Raw genomic sequence first — 17,716 nt, forward strand, 5'->3', positions numbered from 1 at the left:
AAATAGCCATAAACAACTTAAATTTACATAATCCTTACAGTTTGAGATCCTCTGGAAGACAGACCTTCTCTCCTCCAGTTTCCAATAGATCAAATTTCAGGGAAGGCTCTGATTGGTCCTGCTTTGGTCACATGTCTACCTCTGAACCAATCATTGTAGCTAGGGGAGTAGAGTACTCTGATTGGCCATTCTGGGTCATATGCCCATCTATGTTGCGTTGCTGAGCCTCTGTGATTGACAGCTTCAGAGGGATGGAATGGGCCAAGAAGGGGTAGTCACTCACAGGAAAGGATGATGAGTCAACAATTCCTGTTCATTATCACCGCCCTGCAAATTGATGTTGCTTTTCCCCACAGTGTGAATAGAGTATACATTTCTACATTCTCATCCAAACTCCCTCTTAACTCCCTCTATTAACTCACCTCTGTATCCAGTTGGACAAAGCAAGTGATTGGCCATTATTTTCTTCTAGTATTTTTTCTCAATACTTTTTCTTTGTCTTCAAATAGAGGTATAATCAGTGTCAAAACAACCTGATATGTCTACATTTCAGAGCTGTAATGACCCTCATCCATTGTCAGCCTTTCTTTGTCAAATAGGCATGTGTTTACATTTTCCCTTTAACTAAATATTGCATCCTGAAGACAGGTGCCCCTGGTGGTCAAGGGTATAGCCCATATATACAACTATCTCCTTTATATAGTGCAGTATTTCACTTCTTAGATCTTGGAGTTTCTTTCTCTTACTCCACCTCAATAGTCTAGAAGTACTAGTTTTAGGACCTGGTCCATTCAGAATCTGTCAGACTTCTCTTCTGTGTCTTTTGTGCCAAAAATGGTCTGTAGATGTGTTTATTTGGCCCCACGTGAGAATATAAATCTTTAAAATCTATTGCAAACATTTGAAAACCAGGAGACATTCCCAATATATCTGGATTTTTGCTTCTTTTGAACAAACCGAAGATCTATGAATCGTGGGTCCACGTTCTCCAGAGCAATGGTCTGTATGGGCCCTCTGGGCTGGCCGTGTGTTCCCAGGCCAACACTCCCAAGGGTGTTCCCGCCCGAGGCCCTTTGCCATTTACCTTCTCACTTGCTAGTTATTTTTGCTTACACCTGGCCCACCTCAGTCACATTCCCTTCCTGGCCCCTGGAGCATTGTTTGAGTTTGTGACTCTTGGTTGGGTGGCCATTGCAAAGCAGGGACAGGTTGAAGCAGAGTTTAAATCACTGATGAATCGGGGCCCAGATTGGACTCTGCCTCAAGGCTCAAAGCAGACACAGATTGATGGTGTACTTCAAAGGCGGAAGAGACACTTCTAAGAGTTTTGAAAGAACTGCCGCTACTTGTCTGTATTACATCTATTGTACCTTTCAAGAGAATTATATGATGTTTAAATACAATAAATGAAAGTTTCCATAAACAGACACAAACACTGAAAGAATGCTAGCATGTCTTGAATTTGAATCACTTTAAAGAAGCAAGATGAGATTCAAACTCTTAAAATTACTTTGTAAAATAGTTTAAGTGTATTTTGTTCTCATCTTTTATGACTTCTCTAACTGTCCCATACAGTAATAAATGTTTGCCGAAGGAAGGAGGGAAGAAAAGAAGGAGGGAAAAAAGGAAGGAAATTATTTGAAAATAGGGACTGGCTAATTCATTTTTTCAAAATTTAGTTTCTATTAATAATAATTACAAAAAGTTGCAAAAATAGTACCGAGGGGTCCTGTGTCCCTATTACTTAGATTCCTCCAATGCTAACTAACATCTTCCATACTATAGGCCAATCCCTTTTTGTATTCCAGTGTCTCGTAGTAGGTATTCAATAAAGTTTACTGAATGAATATGCTTTTGTATAGAAAACTAACAGTATCATCCATTGATTTAGGAGGTTAGATTCTCTATTTTATTTTATTACCTTTGAGTAATAGGCAGGTAATATATTCATGTGGGGTAAAATCAATAGGTACAAAGGGTACACAGTGAAAACTAGGTCTCTCTCCTTTCCCTATCTCCCAGTCACCCTGTTTATTCCTTTCTTATGTCTCCTTCCACACATAGTTAATGTTTGCAAACCTTCATGTCTGTTGTCTCCTTGCCACCTCACCTCCATTGTAGCATACCATATGCACATCTTTTTCACTTAGCAGTATATACTGGAGATCATTCTGTATAAGTTCATATAGTGCTTCTTCATTCTTTTTTTTTTTTAATTTATTAGTTTCAGGTGTTCTTCATTCTTTTTAATGGCTATTTAATATGTATTTCGTTACATATTAAATGGCTGTACCATAATTTATTTAACTAATCCCTGACTGATGAACATTTAGGTTGTTTCCTGTCTTTTATCATTAAAAAACAATACTGCAGTGAATACCCATGTCTGTTTTTATTTAGCACAGACATAGTCTCTTTAGGTACTAAAGCATACATTTACAAATTTGAAATCCCCGACCTTCCCTCTTTGGTCATATAACTAGAACTTCGATGGCAGAAAATTTCCCGATGCTTTGTGTGGTTTTTGGCCTAAGTCAGTGAGATTTGCCAAAGGTCTGGCAGCTTGAGCCCATACTGATGGACCGGTTGTCAGTTATTTTCATCTGAGTCTGATAAGAAGAGAAAGGAACAAGATAAGTCCCTCTCAGGATGGTCTGCTAGGGATGTGTCATGAAAGATAGTGAATGTGCGTTACTCTTCTTCATTCCTATCACTTGCTCCATCTTGCTTATCCAGTCCTTGCTCCTAGCCACTGGGTCTTATCTCTTATTCGAAGTTCTTTTCTATCTCCCCTTACTGCCCACCAGATTTTGGTGAAATTTCATTACTCAGTAAACACCCCTATTTCTAAACAGTTTTACCCTGCTGAGAGAGGAATCATGTTACCTTTGTGTTGCTGGCTGGTGTCTTATTAGCCATATCTTTCTAGAAGCAGAGTTTTAAAAGTTGAAACCGGTTTCTGTTTTGACTCTTATCTAGGTTTTCATTGCAATCCCTGCAGGGAGGACTGTTGCTCTTCTCCACGTTCAGAATTTATTTTGGTCCCATGAAGCCCAGTGCTCCTATGCAGCTGTTAGTTAACAAGCTGCCCCAAATGTCTGCAAAATGGGAGGGATACACAACAATGAGCTTATCAGTCATTCATTTAGTCATTAATTCATGCAACAAATATTTATTGAGTGCCTACTCTAGGCCAGGCAGTCTTGGCCTAAGTCAGTGAAGACAAGATCTTTGCCATTATAGAGTTTGTTCTCTGGAATGAGTGGATGTTGGGTGTGGAGGAGAGACAAAAATAAATAAGCAAATGATTTAGTATATTAGAAGGTGATAAATGCCACAGTGGGGGTGGGGAAGGGGGTTGGGTGAGGCAGGCTGAGAGAGGTTGGAAATCGGAAAGGGTGCACACTGCAATTTTAAAAGGAGTAGCCAAGGTAGGCCTTGCTGAGGGTGTGAAATTTGAACTAAGATTTCACAGAGCAGAGGATATCCTTACACAATATCTATCCTGTGTGTATGTATGTGCATGTGTTTGCATGAAAATACCACTAATGACTGAATTTTTTTTAACAACTCTATTGAGGTATAATTGACATACCATTAAACTCACCCTTTTAAAGTGTACAATTCAGTAGTTTTTAGTATATTTATAGAGTTGTGCGACCATCACCATTATCTAATTCCACAACATTTTCATCACCCCCAAAAGAAACCCATTAGCAGTCACTACCCATTCCTGCCTTCCCCTAGCTCTTACAAGCCCTAATCTCCTTTCTGTCACTGTAGATTTGCCTATTCCATTTCACATAAATGGAATCGTACACTTTATGGTCCTTCGTAACTGACTTCTTTCACTTAGCAAAATGTTTTTAAGGTTCATCAATGTGTCAGTACTTCATTCCTTGACAAATAATATTCCGTTTATGAATATAGCACATTTGTTTATCCATTCATCAGTTAACGGTGACCTTGAATTTTAAATAATGCAAAGTGTCGTGGATGGGGAGTCGTAATTGATCTCTCCTTTAAGGACTGGACTGTGCCACCTGGGGGCACATTGTCAGGATGGATTTTGCCCAGTTCCAGTCAGCACTAGTTAGGCTTGGTTCTGGGGGAATCTAAAAAGCCACCAGGTAGATCTCTACTTTTTCAGGTGCCTCCCTCCTGAGCAGAAGCTCTGGGTGGTCCAAATATGGCAACACAGATCTGTGGATTTTTTCAAATGTATTTTCTATTTCACATTTCGAAAATATATTGTACTACTTTAAAATGTGACTTTGGTAAGTTGTTTACCCAAGACAATTTTCAATGAGTTTTCTTTACTTTTTTTTTTTTTTTGGTCTTTTTAAGATTTTGGGTGTGGTAGCAAGTAGAAGCAGATCATCCTAACCAAATATTTGCGAATATCTGAACAAAGCCATTCTGCTGAGAGAAGGAAAGACTCCACGAAGTGGGAATTGAATCTGAATTTTGAAAGAAGGGGTTGATTCCCATAGAGTACTAGATGAGAAGGGAAATGGCATGTTCCAAAGAGGGGCAAAAACTTGAAAGTTTATCTTCTGGATGACTAGGAACCCCTGGGCCCTGCAGCACCTGTCTCCGTACATTAATTTGGGAGCCATCAATCTGTGTATAAAGGGTTATGTTGTTGGAAATCCTCTGGCTTTGTGCACACCGCAAGACTCATAGTTTCAGAACTTCTCTTGAGTGGGGTGTTTGAGTTACAGTCCCTGGGGTTGCAGAAAGATGAACTCCATCAAAATCTAAATGGTTAAATGGCTCCCCCCCACACGTTAGGAGTAACTGTCTAAGCGACACCGGTGCAAGAACCGGACACGTCCCGGCATGGCGGAGCTGCAAACGGCCCCAGACTGCCACAGCCTTTTCCATTTGATCCTGGAGGTGGGGATGAGGGTGGAGGGTCGGGTGTAGGCGTCCAGCTTCAGGGAATTGTGGACTGGAGCGGAGGAGCCGGAAAGGACAAGGCCCTAATTCCTGCACGGGACTAGGAGGCGTGGGGCTTCCAGAGAGCACGAACATCGCCACGGAGCAAGTTCCGATCCCCATTCCCGCCGAACACTGCCATCCGCGACGAGAAATGTCTGCCGCGGAGGGTTGAGCGCGGCCGAGGCAGAGCCCGGACGAAGGGGCGGAGCGTGAGCGTGGGGGCGGAGCAGATACGACAGGAGGCGGAGCGAGGACAATGGGCGGAGCAAGACCTTGGGCAGGGGGCGGGGCGAGAGCGGTGGGGCGGAGTGCAGACGGAAGGCGAGGGGCGGAGCTTAGGCGGGGAGGCGGGGCGCAGTCAGAGGCAGGGGCGGAGAGGGCAGGGGCGTGCCCGGCAGTAGGGCCCCGCCCCCCGCCGCAGGCGCGCCCGCCCCGCCTTCCCGCTCCCCCGGGAGGCCGTGGCGGTCGAGCGCGGGGAGGGAGGGGAGAGCGGGTCACGACGCTGCCGGGGCGGGGATAACCCCTCACGTGGAGCAGATGAAAGGGCCGCGGCGCGACGGCCCGGGGAGCCGAGCCGAGCCTGCGACCCACAAAGCCGCCGCCGCTGCCGCGATGGGGCTGTGAGGCGTCCGCCTGCGCTCGGTCCTCCGCCGGCCCGCGACTATGCCCGGCCGCGCCCGCCCTCCGCGCCCTCCCGCCGCAGGACCATGAGGCCGCGCTCGGGCGGGCGCCCAGGGGCCCCGGGCCGCCGCCGCCGCCGCCTCCGCCGCCGCCCCCGCGGCCCCCGCGGCCCCCGCTTGCCGCCGCCGCCGCCGCTGCCGCTGCTGCTCGGGCTGCTGCTGGCGGCCGCGGGGCCCGGCGCGGCGCGGGCCAAGGAGACGGCGTTCGTGGAGGTGGTGCTGTTCGAGTCGAGCCCGAGCGGCGACTACACCACCTACACCACCGGCCTCACGGGCCGCTTCTCGCGGGCCGGGGCCACGCTCAGCGCGGAGGGCGAGATCGTGCAGGTAGCTGCCCTCCGCCCGGGCTCCGCGCCGCCTCCGCCACAAGATGGCTCCGGGGGCTGCGCCCGCCGACCCCGCCGCGGGCTGGTGGGCGGGAGGGGCGGTGGAGAGGCCGGCGGCATCCCTCCCCGGCGGGCGGGCGGGCGGGACGCGGCCTCCGGGGCGCCGCAGTGGGGGGCGAGCGCACGTGGGGGCTCGGCCTTCTCTTGGTTCTGGAACCGTGAGGGGAACCCCGGGTCCGGGTACCCACGCTGGGGCGGCCCCCTTGGTCTGGTTGGGCATTTTGTTTTGCCTCAGGTGGAAGTCTCAGGAACTACCTGTTGAATGCCAACTTTGGAAAGATGAATGATGGAAGGGGTGGCTTGTTTCAGGTAGCAGGTTTTGCCTTCCATCCACGCATGTTATTTTTTTAAATTTTATTTAGGGAGGGGTGGAGCAGCCAGGTTTGTCTGAGGGGCTGCACCATCAGGTTCTTCCCTGGAACCTGCCGCCAGATTTATTGGGGGCTGACCCTCCTGGAGGATTCTAGACGAGCAGCTGCAGGCAAGGGAGCAGAGGGCGCTGACCCAGGAGGAGTGGGGATCGCGGGTGCCCTGGAGTGGCCGTGGAAGGCAGCCCTCACTGCGTGCCTCGGATTACAGAGGGTGGGAGGGAGACTGCCTGCGCACTCTTTGGCCAAGGACTTCTGCGGAGGGCCTGGGAATCGGGAGGCAGGGTCGCTCACTGACAGGGCCTCCACCTTGCTCCCAGTGAAAGAGGTCTGTATTTCAAAGCAGTCTGGTTCGGGAGAGCTTCAAGCTGAGCTCAAGCCTCTGCGGATGGTGAACTGAGTAGATGCCTTCTGCTTCCTTGGCTATGATTTTACCAACTTGCTAGTGGACGGTCAACGCACTTGTGGCGGTTAATATGCATGCCTAGGATGGGGGCGATTTGAAATGGTTGGTTTATGTTTGAACCTTTTTGGGGCATAGCTGCGGGGCCCAAGCTTTGGGCCTTCTGCGCTTTACTCTTGGATGAGTTATGAATGAAGAGAAGGGGACTCAGTGGAATGACTGCATAGCAGCCTCTTCCTTTCCCCTGCCTGCTGTAGACTCAACGCTCTGCGTGGATACGACCGGGAGCTGCAGATAGGACGGGGCGCTGTGCAGCTGGGCTCCTTACAGAGGTGTGTCCGTAAAAGCTGGAGGAGGCACCTCTGTTGGACGATTAATCAGCAGCATTGCCTTACAGGGCTCTCATTCCCATCTTAAATTTCTGGGGGTAAAAAGAAGGGGAAATACGTTGTTTCAGTCCTGTGACTACATACGTTAAAGGCTTGGGGACATTTTTCTTTGTTAATGTTTAATTTATAAGTTGGAGAGAGGATGCTCTGCAGAAGATTCCTACCCATTTCAGTTGCAGCCTTCAAGAATATGACTCCTTGTTTCTCTTTGAGGCTTTCACTGCGCCCTCATGGCTTTAGAAATGTTTGATTTACAGTCTCCCAAGAGAAAAGATGTTTTAACATGACATTTCACTTTTTGAAGGAGACTTTTGAAGTTTGCGATTTTTATCTGCAGTGTTTTAACTTGTACTCTTTCTCTATGGTAGTTTGTCTGGCGAGCTATCCATTATGAGTAGTGCTATACTTTGGAGATAATCTTGGGTTCACCATTTAATACAAAATTAGCAGTTTAAACACACCATTTGTAACTATTTTATCCTTGTGAGTAGAGAGATAATGTGTGAATTTGGCAGAAGGAATCTATTCTTCTTTGAAACTTTTTGAAGTGCTTATCTAACTCTTTTGTAGTCCATTAGCCTAGCCAAAAAAAAAAAAAAAAAAGAAAAAGAAAATTAAGTCAACAATTGCTAAGTAAAGAAAAATGACTTAAATGGTATTTAATAAGTTTACCTGTTAAGCAATCACTAATAGGTGTCCTTAATTCCCTTATAACTGCAGTAATGTTAGTGAGTTTATCCGAGCTGTTTGAATAGTGAGTTCTTGGTGTTCTTACTCTACGTCTTTCATAACTTTACTTGCTGAACCTCTCTGTGCACAGAAGGAACGCAGTGTAGCTTTCAGGGCTGTGTGTACAGAGACTGGCATGCTTTTATTAGTTCTTCGAATACACTGCTCAATTTAAGGAACTGGTGTGGCCCCCCTGTCAGCTCTGAAAAAGGTTTTTGTAAGGAAAGCTGATGTTTTAGGACTGCTGAGAGGGAATGTAACATTTTGCCTGCGAAATGAGAATGCAGAAGAAACAAATTGGTGTTTAGCTTCAGATTAATCATGTTTTGTAAGTGCCCTTGTTGAACTTTTCAAACCTTTTATTTACTCTCTTTAAAAAAGACTCTGCATGATTTGCTATTTAATACTTTATGGTCTTCAGAACAGAGTTCATTTTCCTAAACTAAACCTAAGTAGCGGCGCTATAGCATTGCTTTTATTTCCAGTGGGGTTCGGTACCACTGTTCATGGTTTAGGAGAGGGAAAATACCCTGTTTGGGAGTCTCTCTTTTAAGAATTCTAAGATAGGAAATTAGTTGGTATTACTGATCTGTTTCCCTCCCTATTACATGCAATGAAAGTCTCTGTGTATGTGTATATGTTTATATAGTGGATACCTTATCACAATCTGGTTTGCCCAGATACTTCAATCATTTGCATGGATTAGGGTAGGGGGAGGCCTGGTTAGGAAGAGTGTGTGTGAGTGTGTGTCTGAGAGAGTAAGTAATTCAAACCTTGGGATTAGTCACAGGATTCTTGGTTCTCTCCTTGTGCATTTTAGGCTTAAATAATTTTCCCAAGGTCACAGTGTACTCTGTAAGAAGACGGGATTTTTTTTTTTTTTTTTTTGGACATCATCATCTGTGAAAGTGTGAAAACAATGTGTGGATGTGAAATGCTATTAATTACTTTTATTATCTTATTCATGCAGCATCAAAGCCTGTTTGCTTGTAAGAGTATTAGGCTTACAGTGTGAATGCTGGAGGACTTAATTACACTTTTCCTGTAGTTCTGAAGTGTGGAACTTTACAGGGTTCTTAGACATATTGATATATATTTCATCTTTGAACCAATTTGTTGCCATTAATGAGATCATTATCTGAAACTTTCAGACTTGGCTGTGCAACTCACATGGTTAGTGATGTTTAATAAGGCCTGATTAAACTCTGGCTAGTGGTATGTGGATTGGTTAAACAAACAGAAAATTTGCATCGCTCGAGATGAAAGATTGTTTTAAAGTGGAAATGCTTTCTTTTTTTTTCTCTTGAAGTCAAATATTTAGAAACGCTTGAGAAATTCATTTGTAGAAGGAATCTGAATGATAGGTTTTGTGTAACTTTAAAATCCGCCTTTCTGGATCCTGGGTTAAGTGTTGAATAGTTTTGAAAGCAGAGGAGAGCTGAGAACATTTAAGAACTAAGCCAGTGCCTTTAGCTATGAGGGATGGGAGGAGAGCTGGGTGGTAGGTTCCAAAGGCTGAGTGAGGTCCTTAAATATCCAGTGTTAACTAAGTGTTATTATAGAGAATAATTTTAGGAAACTAATTCCTCTGCCTTGTTTTCCTGTCAGTGTATTTCTGCAGTTTAGCATTTGATCAAACACTTTCTTTTCATCTCCATTTTAAGTTAACAGGCCTGCCTCTAAAAATTGACTTGGCCTAATAGAACAATTGTGTGCTGACAGCTGACCTGGATTTGTGCAGAAAGGGATTGCCAACTGTATTGTCAGAGGGCCTTCATAGGTTAAAAGCAAGCATTGATTTGGGGAGAAAACATTAGGACTGTTTTGTGACCTTATGAATTCTTAGAGGCTCTTATTTTCTGTCTTCCCTGAGATCTCATGGGGGTTAGTAATACAGTTTTTAATGGAGATGCAGATGGGAGTGGGAGGTAAGTGTGGAGTCTGTAGACCAGAGGGAAGGTGCTAATGGCTTCCATTAATGAACATTTGTTGTGTATAGGTCACTATGCCAAGCACATCACATGTTTGCTCATCACATCTTGACATTAACATGAAATTAGCAACTGTTGTTAACCCATTTTAAAGAGGAGGAAACTGAGGCTGAGAAAGGCAACTTGACTTCTCCAACCTCACACAGCTAGCAAATGATAAAACCTGGATTAAAACCCAGGTCTGTTTGGCCCCTTTTGTTCTTATTTTTGCCAAGTAGATAGACTTAGTTGGTTAGGATTTTGACATTAATTCAAGTCTTAATTTGCCACAGTCTAGTATAGCGGTTTGTAACCTGAGAGTCACAGACTTCCAGTGATGGCGTGTGAATCCCTGAAATGATACATACAGTCTTGCGTGTGACTTTTATTTTCCTGAGAAGAAATGCAGTTTTGCCTCTTGGAGGGTTTTGTGATGCCCCTTTTCCCCAAGAGGTAAAAAAGGAGGCACTAATCTAGTACTTGTCGTCAAATAGTCCATTACTAACAATTTGAGTGGAGTGATGTGGGGCTCAGGCTGGCAAGAGTGGTGGAGAAGCAATCTGTGGGATTGTAAGCCTCCATTGAGCATATTCATTTGGTAGATGTTTACCGAAGCCCTGTTCTGTACCAGACGCTGTAATGCTGTTGCCTTCTGGAGTTCACTGTCTCTTATGAAGACAGCCATGTATGGATAAATAATAATTCTTCCCACCTGGGTTTCCCCACAGAATTGAGCCTTAGTCTCTAAGGCATTCATTGTCTATAATGGATTAACTTCTCTCCTGTGCCTCTATCTAGTATTCATTAAGTTTGTCATCCTTGGGAGAAGTGAGAGAAGAATCACTCAAAGTATCTTCCGCATTTAGAGGGTAAAGTGCAAGAAGGTAACAACCTTTCTCCATTCATCTGAGCATCGGTCAGTGTTGCAGTGCCTTAACAGCCACTCCTCACCCCTTCCCTTGTGGACCTGGGCATTATAGGGTCCCGTCTGTTTGTTTTTGCTCATCCCTGGATCCATCCTTGGGTGCCCAGTGCCTGCTACTTACCAGACACTCAATATTTAGTCAATGAATGATGGATTTAGAGTGGATATCAGGCAGGCAGTGGGTCTTAATGGGTTTGGATTAATTGATGAGAACACTTTCATTTGGCTTGGTTAATACATTCTGGGGCTGTCTTTCCTTTTGGGTTGTTATTTCCAGAAACTTGATTGATTAGATGGAAAGAATGGACCTCTGTCTGGTTCTGGCAGACTCACTGGTATTACTATACCAAGTCGTATGAGAGTGACCTGTGTGTGTGTGTGTATTCAGGGGCAGGATACCTGGCATTACGAAGGTCTGAAGATGTTCTTTGCTTGATAAAACACTTGAGTACTGAGAAAGCCCTAATGTGGGCAGCTGTTATGGATGGACAGACACTTGAAGAGTAGTTTGTGGCCAAGCCCAAGTGTCCCTGGGAGTAACTGTAGAAGCTTGGTACTCAGAATTATGGTAAAGTTGAATATATGCCGTGTGAAACCTTGCTTCTTGATGGTGTTTCCCAAGTCTGGAGAATGTGGATTTGTTGTCGTGGCAAAAATGACATGTAAGTCAATCTTCATAATCAGAAAAACCAGATTCAGCCCTTTCCTGTGTTAGATGAGGAGACTGAGGGCCAGAGAAGTGAAGAGTTTCACCCTAGGCCACGTGGTGATGGCCCTGGTTTAATATTCAGGTCTCCTTATTCCCAGGCTTGGAGCCTTTCTGTCATCCATGGCTGTACCTCAGCTGGGTGTCCTAGGGAGAGCAGAGATAGCAGGGTGCTTTGTGATCACGTGTATACTTGGGGAAGGCCAGGCCTTCTTCAGTTGTACATTGGGTTTAAGCTTTTCTCCTCTAATTTCGATATTGTGAGTTGCTTGGTCTTCCTCTCTGTCAGAGCATTTAAAAGTAGCTACTAACGATAAAGTGCTTCCTATATGCCAAGCACTGGGCGCAGGGCTTTGCTCACACATGACAGGCGAGGTAAATGGCATGTCTTAGGTTTTCAGATGATGAAACCAAGTTCAGGGAGGTCAAGTCACTTGTGGAAGTCACTGGATACGTTGGTAGTAGGGCAGAGATTCAAACTTAGGTCTCTCTGATTCTAAGCCATTTCTGTTTTTACAAGAGTGCTTCACTTGACACTTCTGCTTTCAATTAGAATATGGGAATTGATGGTGAAATTTAGAGTCAGATATAAGCCCAGACTGATTGATCAAGAAATGAATCTGTCTGAAACTTGAACTGAGAAAACTGCCCTTACAAAGATTTATTTACTATCTTCCTTCCTTCTTTTCTTCCTTCCTTTCCTTTTTTTCCTTTCTTTCTTCTTTTTTTAATCACAGAAGTCTTTTTCTAACTTGTTTTTTTCCACAAAGAGCCGTTCTGGTAAGTTTGGGAAGAGGGACCAGTGACTTGAAGTATCCAGCTGTCACTCGATGGCACTTCTGTTGTTTTTTTGCTATTGGGAAAGTTGGAACAGCCATAGTGTTCTGGCATTTAAAGGGATTTCTGGTGTGAGACACACCTCCTTCCTGTGGCTGACTTTTTAAGAGCCATTTTGGATTCTGCATGGCATTCTCCAAAGAGGTCCTGTCTTGTGTTCATCACTTTTCTTCCTTTGCACAGGCTGTGCGTTCCCTGACTATTATTGAAAAGATTGTAAGAACCTGAAGGCGTGGATTCTCCCGGCTCATTCTCTCCTCCTGGCTGTGACCATTTACTGTGGGTGCCGCATTCCGTTAGCCCGCCGACATTGGCTGCTACCTTCTGTCCACCAGCCCCTGTGTGAGGCAGGGCAGCAGGTGGGGATAAGGAAGATGCTGTCCCTGGCCGCAGGCAGCTGAGCGGAGGGGGCAGTCCGCATGGGAACCATGGTCCTACCTGGGAGGACACGTTCACAGGATACGGGGGAACTCTGGCCCAGGGTGCTGAGTTTCGGATGGGAAACCCATTCTGAGGAAACCCGTGTGTAATGACACAGTACGCAGATGTGCACCTTCCGGCCTTTTCCAACTCATTTCTACCTACCTTTGAGGTTAAAGCTGATAACCCGTTCTAGAGACGTGCCTTTCTGCCTGTCAAACAGGATAGGGAGGAGGCAAAGAGTAGAGGTTCTTTGTTCCATTTGTAGTTTGAATGAGATGTTTGAAAACCTGACTTTTAGTGGTTGTGTTGACTCATGATAGTGTGAAGAGAATGAGGTCAGCTGGCCCATTGTGGTTCAAGGGAGAGCATTTTATTTTTATTACCCTTAAGAGTGTTGTAAGACTTGACATTCATCCCCTTCTCTCCCTAGCAGCCAGTGTAATATGGTTGTTTAGAAACTCAGTCTGTAGCGTTGATTTGGTGAAAACAAGACTTTGATGATCTTAGAAGTTTGACATGAAAATGTGTGTTGGAATGGAGACGTCTGGTTTCCTGGTGCAGAAGCTATTATTGCATTTTTAAATGCAACAGGTCCTGGTTGATTAGATATATATAAGGTCCCATCTAGTGCTGTAAGAATTTCATTAAAACTTCATTTTTCACTTGAACTTAATTTGAGTACACTAACTTGTCAGAGACATTTATTGAATTCCTGCTGTTGATACAGCCTAGAGAAGAAGCATGGCTTTTATGTACCCATGCTACAGTTTTTATGCAACCCTGAAACGTGTTTTTTAGATGTTATTTCTGTGACTTCTCCCATTCAAATACGAGCAGTTGAGTTAGCTCCAGAGGAACCTGAGTCTGAGACTCTAAGTAAGCTTCTCGAGGTCACAGAGCTAGGAATGAACTTGGGTCACCTGAAGCCAAAGCTTACTGACCTGAGACTTGGGTGTATCTTGGTAAGATTAGGCAAAAAGTCAGAATAGATTCATTTGATATTACCTCTAGTCGGGTCCAAGATCTTCCTTTTAAAAAATTATCTATAACTTATTTTTTAATTATACAAATAACACGTTTATTATAAAATACAGAAGAGTATGAAGAAAAAATCCATCCCATTACTTACAGATAACCTCTGTTAACCTTTTGTGTTTTGGTATAATTTTCTTTTTTTCTCGTGAGCATGGAGGGATTTTAAAGGAAATTGGGAAATACATTACCTGGTGTTTATAACCCTTCATACACCTTGAGTATTTTCTTTTTACTAAATGCTCTGAAACACTTTTAGTGTCTGTGCAATATAATTTTTCCCCGTTAAGATTATAAGTAATGCCGTGAAGAACATCCTTTTTCTATCTCTTGATTGTTTTCGTAGGGTAAAGTTCTAGAATCAGGACCCCTGGGTCAATGGGTATAAACATTTTTAATGTTCCTGCTACGTGTTGTCAGCTTGGTCTGCAGAAGAGTGGCTCTAGATTATACTCCCCTGCCAGGTTGGGACATACGTTTCCACGTACACCTGCTCACAGTGGGTAGTATTTGTTTCTTAAAAAAACAACAACAAAAGCCAAACCAAAAAAACTTTGTAAAAGTCTATATATCCTGATCGTTTAGTGAATACTAAGCACTGGCTTCCTCCCGCCATGAGGATCTGAGTTATGACTAATGTCCACACTGAAGGGAAGGTACCTGGCGTGGTATCTGGGTCCCTCCCTTGTAGGTGTGTTTGAGCACGATTCAAATCAGCATGCTGCCCTTGTGTTTTGGGCAGGGACCTGGTGGCTGTCCAGGCAGCTAGATGGCCGTGCTCGGAGGCCTAGACCAGACTTCACTGAAGGGAGGGCTGTGCTGTCGGCACACCCCGTGGCAGCAGATCGTGGCCCGGGAGGGGGCTGCTGCACTCCCTGTTTTCTGCCCTGCCTTTCCCTTGGCACAGGCTCTCTGCTTATGAACAGGCTGGGTTTGGAAAGACCATATAAATCTGTCCTCTCACTCACAGTGACGCTGCAGTCTGTGATGGGCAGAGATGCAAGTAGAGCCATGCACCAGATATCAGGGATGCATTCAAACAGCATGTCCCTGCGCTAGAAATGGCTTCATATTTTGTTTGATCCCTTAAAAAAATCTGACATAAAAATCTGGGGCTTTGACTCTTCTTGAAAAATTAAAAGATCTGGCAGTGTTGGGTCCACCCACATTCTCGCGTGGCAACACCCTGGGCCTGCCCCAGTGGCGTCGCAGTTCTCTTTAAATGGGACACGGGCCTTCCAGTTGACAGGCGTCCTCCTTGCATGGCTTCAGCTTACTTCCCTCGCTGGTAATTCTGCCAGTGCCTGGCCCCTGTAGGCATTGGGCCTTGCCGTCTTTTCTATCTCGGAAAGATCTGCCGCTGAAAGCTTTTAAGTTGCACTTTGGTGAGTCTCCTTTCTTTTTCCACCATCCAGTGTGTCTGATGTCCAGGAGTGGCATTGTGACACTTCAGTGGACCCCATGCAACTGGGGAAAGCCAAACTGGCCCTGATGGGACTGAGTGCTCTTTTTACTTCAATAAGGGTTCTTCGATTTTCTCTTGTTCTTCTTGAAGGCTGAAGTCGCAGAGCCATTTGGCCTGTGCCTGCATGAAGATCTTTGTCCCTGCTCTCTTGTGGCTCCTTGGTTTCTTTTGATTACTAGAGTTACTGTTTGAGCTGAAGGACACCCTGAAACTGCTTTGGCTCAGCTCTCCTTTTACAGTGAGGGGACTGTTGGCTAGGGCCTCGGGTCTGTGATCACAAGAGGAGCTGGGATTAGAACTTGGGTCTTGGTGCTTTCATGTGCTTGTCTTTCTAGAATGGCATCCCACATTGATGGTTGAGTCCCAGGAAATCTTCCAGGTGCCTGGAGCTTTAGGGTCCCTAGAGTTCTTTCACCATCTCGTTTTATGCTCCCAGCTGCGAGTGCCTTCCCCGGCTTCTGCCCCGGGAGGCAGGCTGCTGTTCAGGTTGTCCTGGCTGCCAAGGCTTGTCCCACACGTGACACAGAAGGCTTTTCTTTGTACCTAATTGTACACTCCTACTTAAATGCAGTTGACATTGTGTGTTCAGCACCTTTATGCGATTTTTGGAAATATCCCTGGGTACCTGGAGACTTGGCCTCTTTTCAGCAAGGCCTCAGTCTTGGTGTGGGTGGTAAGCAGGCAGCTAATGGCATGTAAAGAATGTTGCAAGCTTGACTTGCAAAGCCATTTCAGAATTTAAGTCAAGGTAGCTTGTGGCGAAGTCAAAGGGAAATGGTGGTCTCAAGACGATGCTTGATTTGCTTTTCCTTGTTGACCTTACTTCTTCAAGCCAGATGCTGCCTCACGTTCTCTTTCCTCCTATCAATCAGTTCCTCCCCCTCCACCATTCATCTTTCTGAAGTACCCTCTGATCTTGTCACTCCCTTGATCAAAATCCTTCAGGACCGTGCTGTGGGTTACTAGTACCGAGCCGAGTACGGAGGTGGCCTGGGCTGTCTCTCCAGCCTCTGTCTGCTGTCTGTGGGATGCGGGCCTGGGCCCTGTGTGTTTTTGCCCTGATGCCCTGAATGGGTCGTAGACTCTCTGCCCTCTGTGCACGTCATTTTGGATTGCCCTTCTGTGGGGATACCTTTCGACTCCTCCACGTTGCCGACCCCCATCTTTGCCCTCTAATCTTCCTTTCCCCTCTTCCAGCTGTAACACTTCCATTCCTTCCCATCAAGCATTCCCAAGTGCTACCGGTGCATTCCTTTAAATCAAATCATTCCTTTTTCCACGTCTCAGCTGGTCTTAAATTCCTTATTGTAGCTATCTTTTATTAATGTTTTCTTTTCCCCACAAGATCACAGCTCCCCGTAGATAGGGATTGTCTTACTCATCCCTCTATTGCTTTGCAGTAAAACTCTTACATATTTACCAGATTGAAATTCTTCGAGATCAAAACACTTTGGGACAGGATAGTGAGGGGGATGTGATGTGGCCAGAAGACTTGGCTTTTTGAGAGAGAACTTTCTGTGATTGTAGAAATAATTCACAAGCAGTTTTCAGACATGGGTGTTTCCTAGGGCTACCCCAAATAGTTGGAATGGATCAGACTCTCAAAATAATCTCACCTTGCCTCCGTTCTCCAGGAGGTCTGGGAAAATGAGGTGGGACAAGGAAATGACACCATCTGACTCCTCCCAGCCTGGCTTGTGACTGCCTGGGTGAAGTTTTCAAAGTCTGCTGGAGAAGAGACCATCTCAGCCTGGCTGTAGACTTTTAGAGAGTGTGTTTTATTTAAATTTGAATCATATTTTGGTGTCATTTAGAAAACTGGTCCTTTTGGGGCATAGCAAAGGTTATCTGTAGTTCCAGAATGACCCATCAGAAGCAACTGTATGTGGGTCCTTACTTAAATTTGTACCATAGTGTTTCCTTGATGCCCCTTTGGAAGTTCTGGCCTGGGCATGGATCCTGTATTTAAGTGCTGGGTGGGAAGCAGTTTTAAAGGACTACAGTAGTATTGCTAAAGAGGCAAGCAGACTATGTGGAGAAGAAATTGAGATTTCAAGTTAATAAACATTTGATTTTCTACTCTTTATGGGGCCCATTATAAATATTTAGGAATTATTAAATTACAGTCGTCCCCCAGTCCATTCCAAGACCCTCAGTGGATGCTTGAAATTGTGGATACTACCAAACCTTATATAAACTATGTTTTTCCTATACATACGTACTTTTTCACTTAAAGGAAGCACTTTATGGCATCTCTTTGGCATATCTGAATTGCCAGCGTCACGACGCTTGTGCTTTGGGGCCATTATTAAGTAAAATAAGGGTGACTGGAACACAAGCACCACGATACTGCGATAGTTGGTCTGATAAGCAAGATGGCTACGAACTAACGTGTGGGTAGCATATACAGCGGGGGCGGGGTGGACAAAGGGACGATCCTCATCCTGGGTGGGATGGAG

General features: G+C 45.1%; 1 protein-coding gene across 3 annotated transcripts in view; it reads left to right on the plus strand.

The window, feature by feature from the left end:
* Nucleotides 1–5,651: 5,651 nt before the first annotated feature.
* ZNRF3 (zinc and ring finger 3) overlaps nt 5,652–17,716 on the plus strand; it is a gene marked incomplete at its 5' end in the record, with an annotated part of 140,733 nt that continues 128,668 nt past the window's right edge. For 2 of the 3 annotated variants that reach the window (XM_081036659.1, XM_081036663.1), the window contains one exon: nt 5,652–5,951. In XM_081036659.1, the coding sequence (XP_080892785.1) occupies nt 5,652–5,951 (300 nt within the window). Of the gene's footprint in view, nt 5,952–7,027; nt 7,114–17,716 lie in introns of those variants that run through there. The other variant, XM_081036661.1, reaches the window with a different exon arrangement.

This window comes from Rhinolophus hipposideros (genome assembly GCF_964194185.1).
Source record: "Rhinolophus hipposideros genome assembly, chromosome: 24".
NCBI lineage: Eukaryota > Metazoa > Chordata > Mammalia > Chiroptera > Rhinolophidae > Rhinolophus > Rhinolophus hipposideros.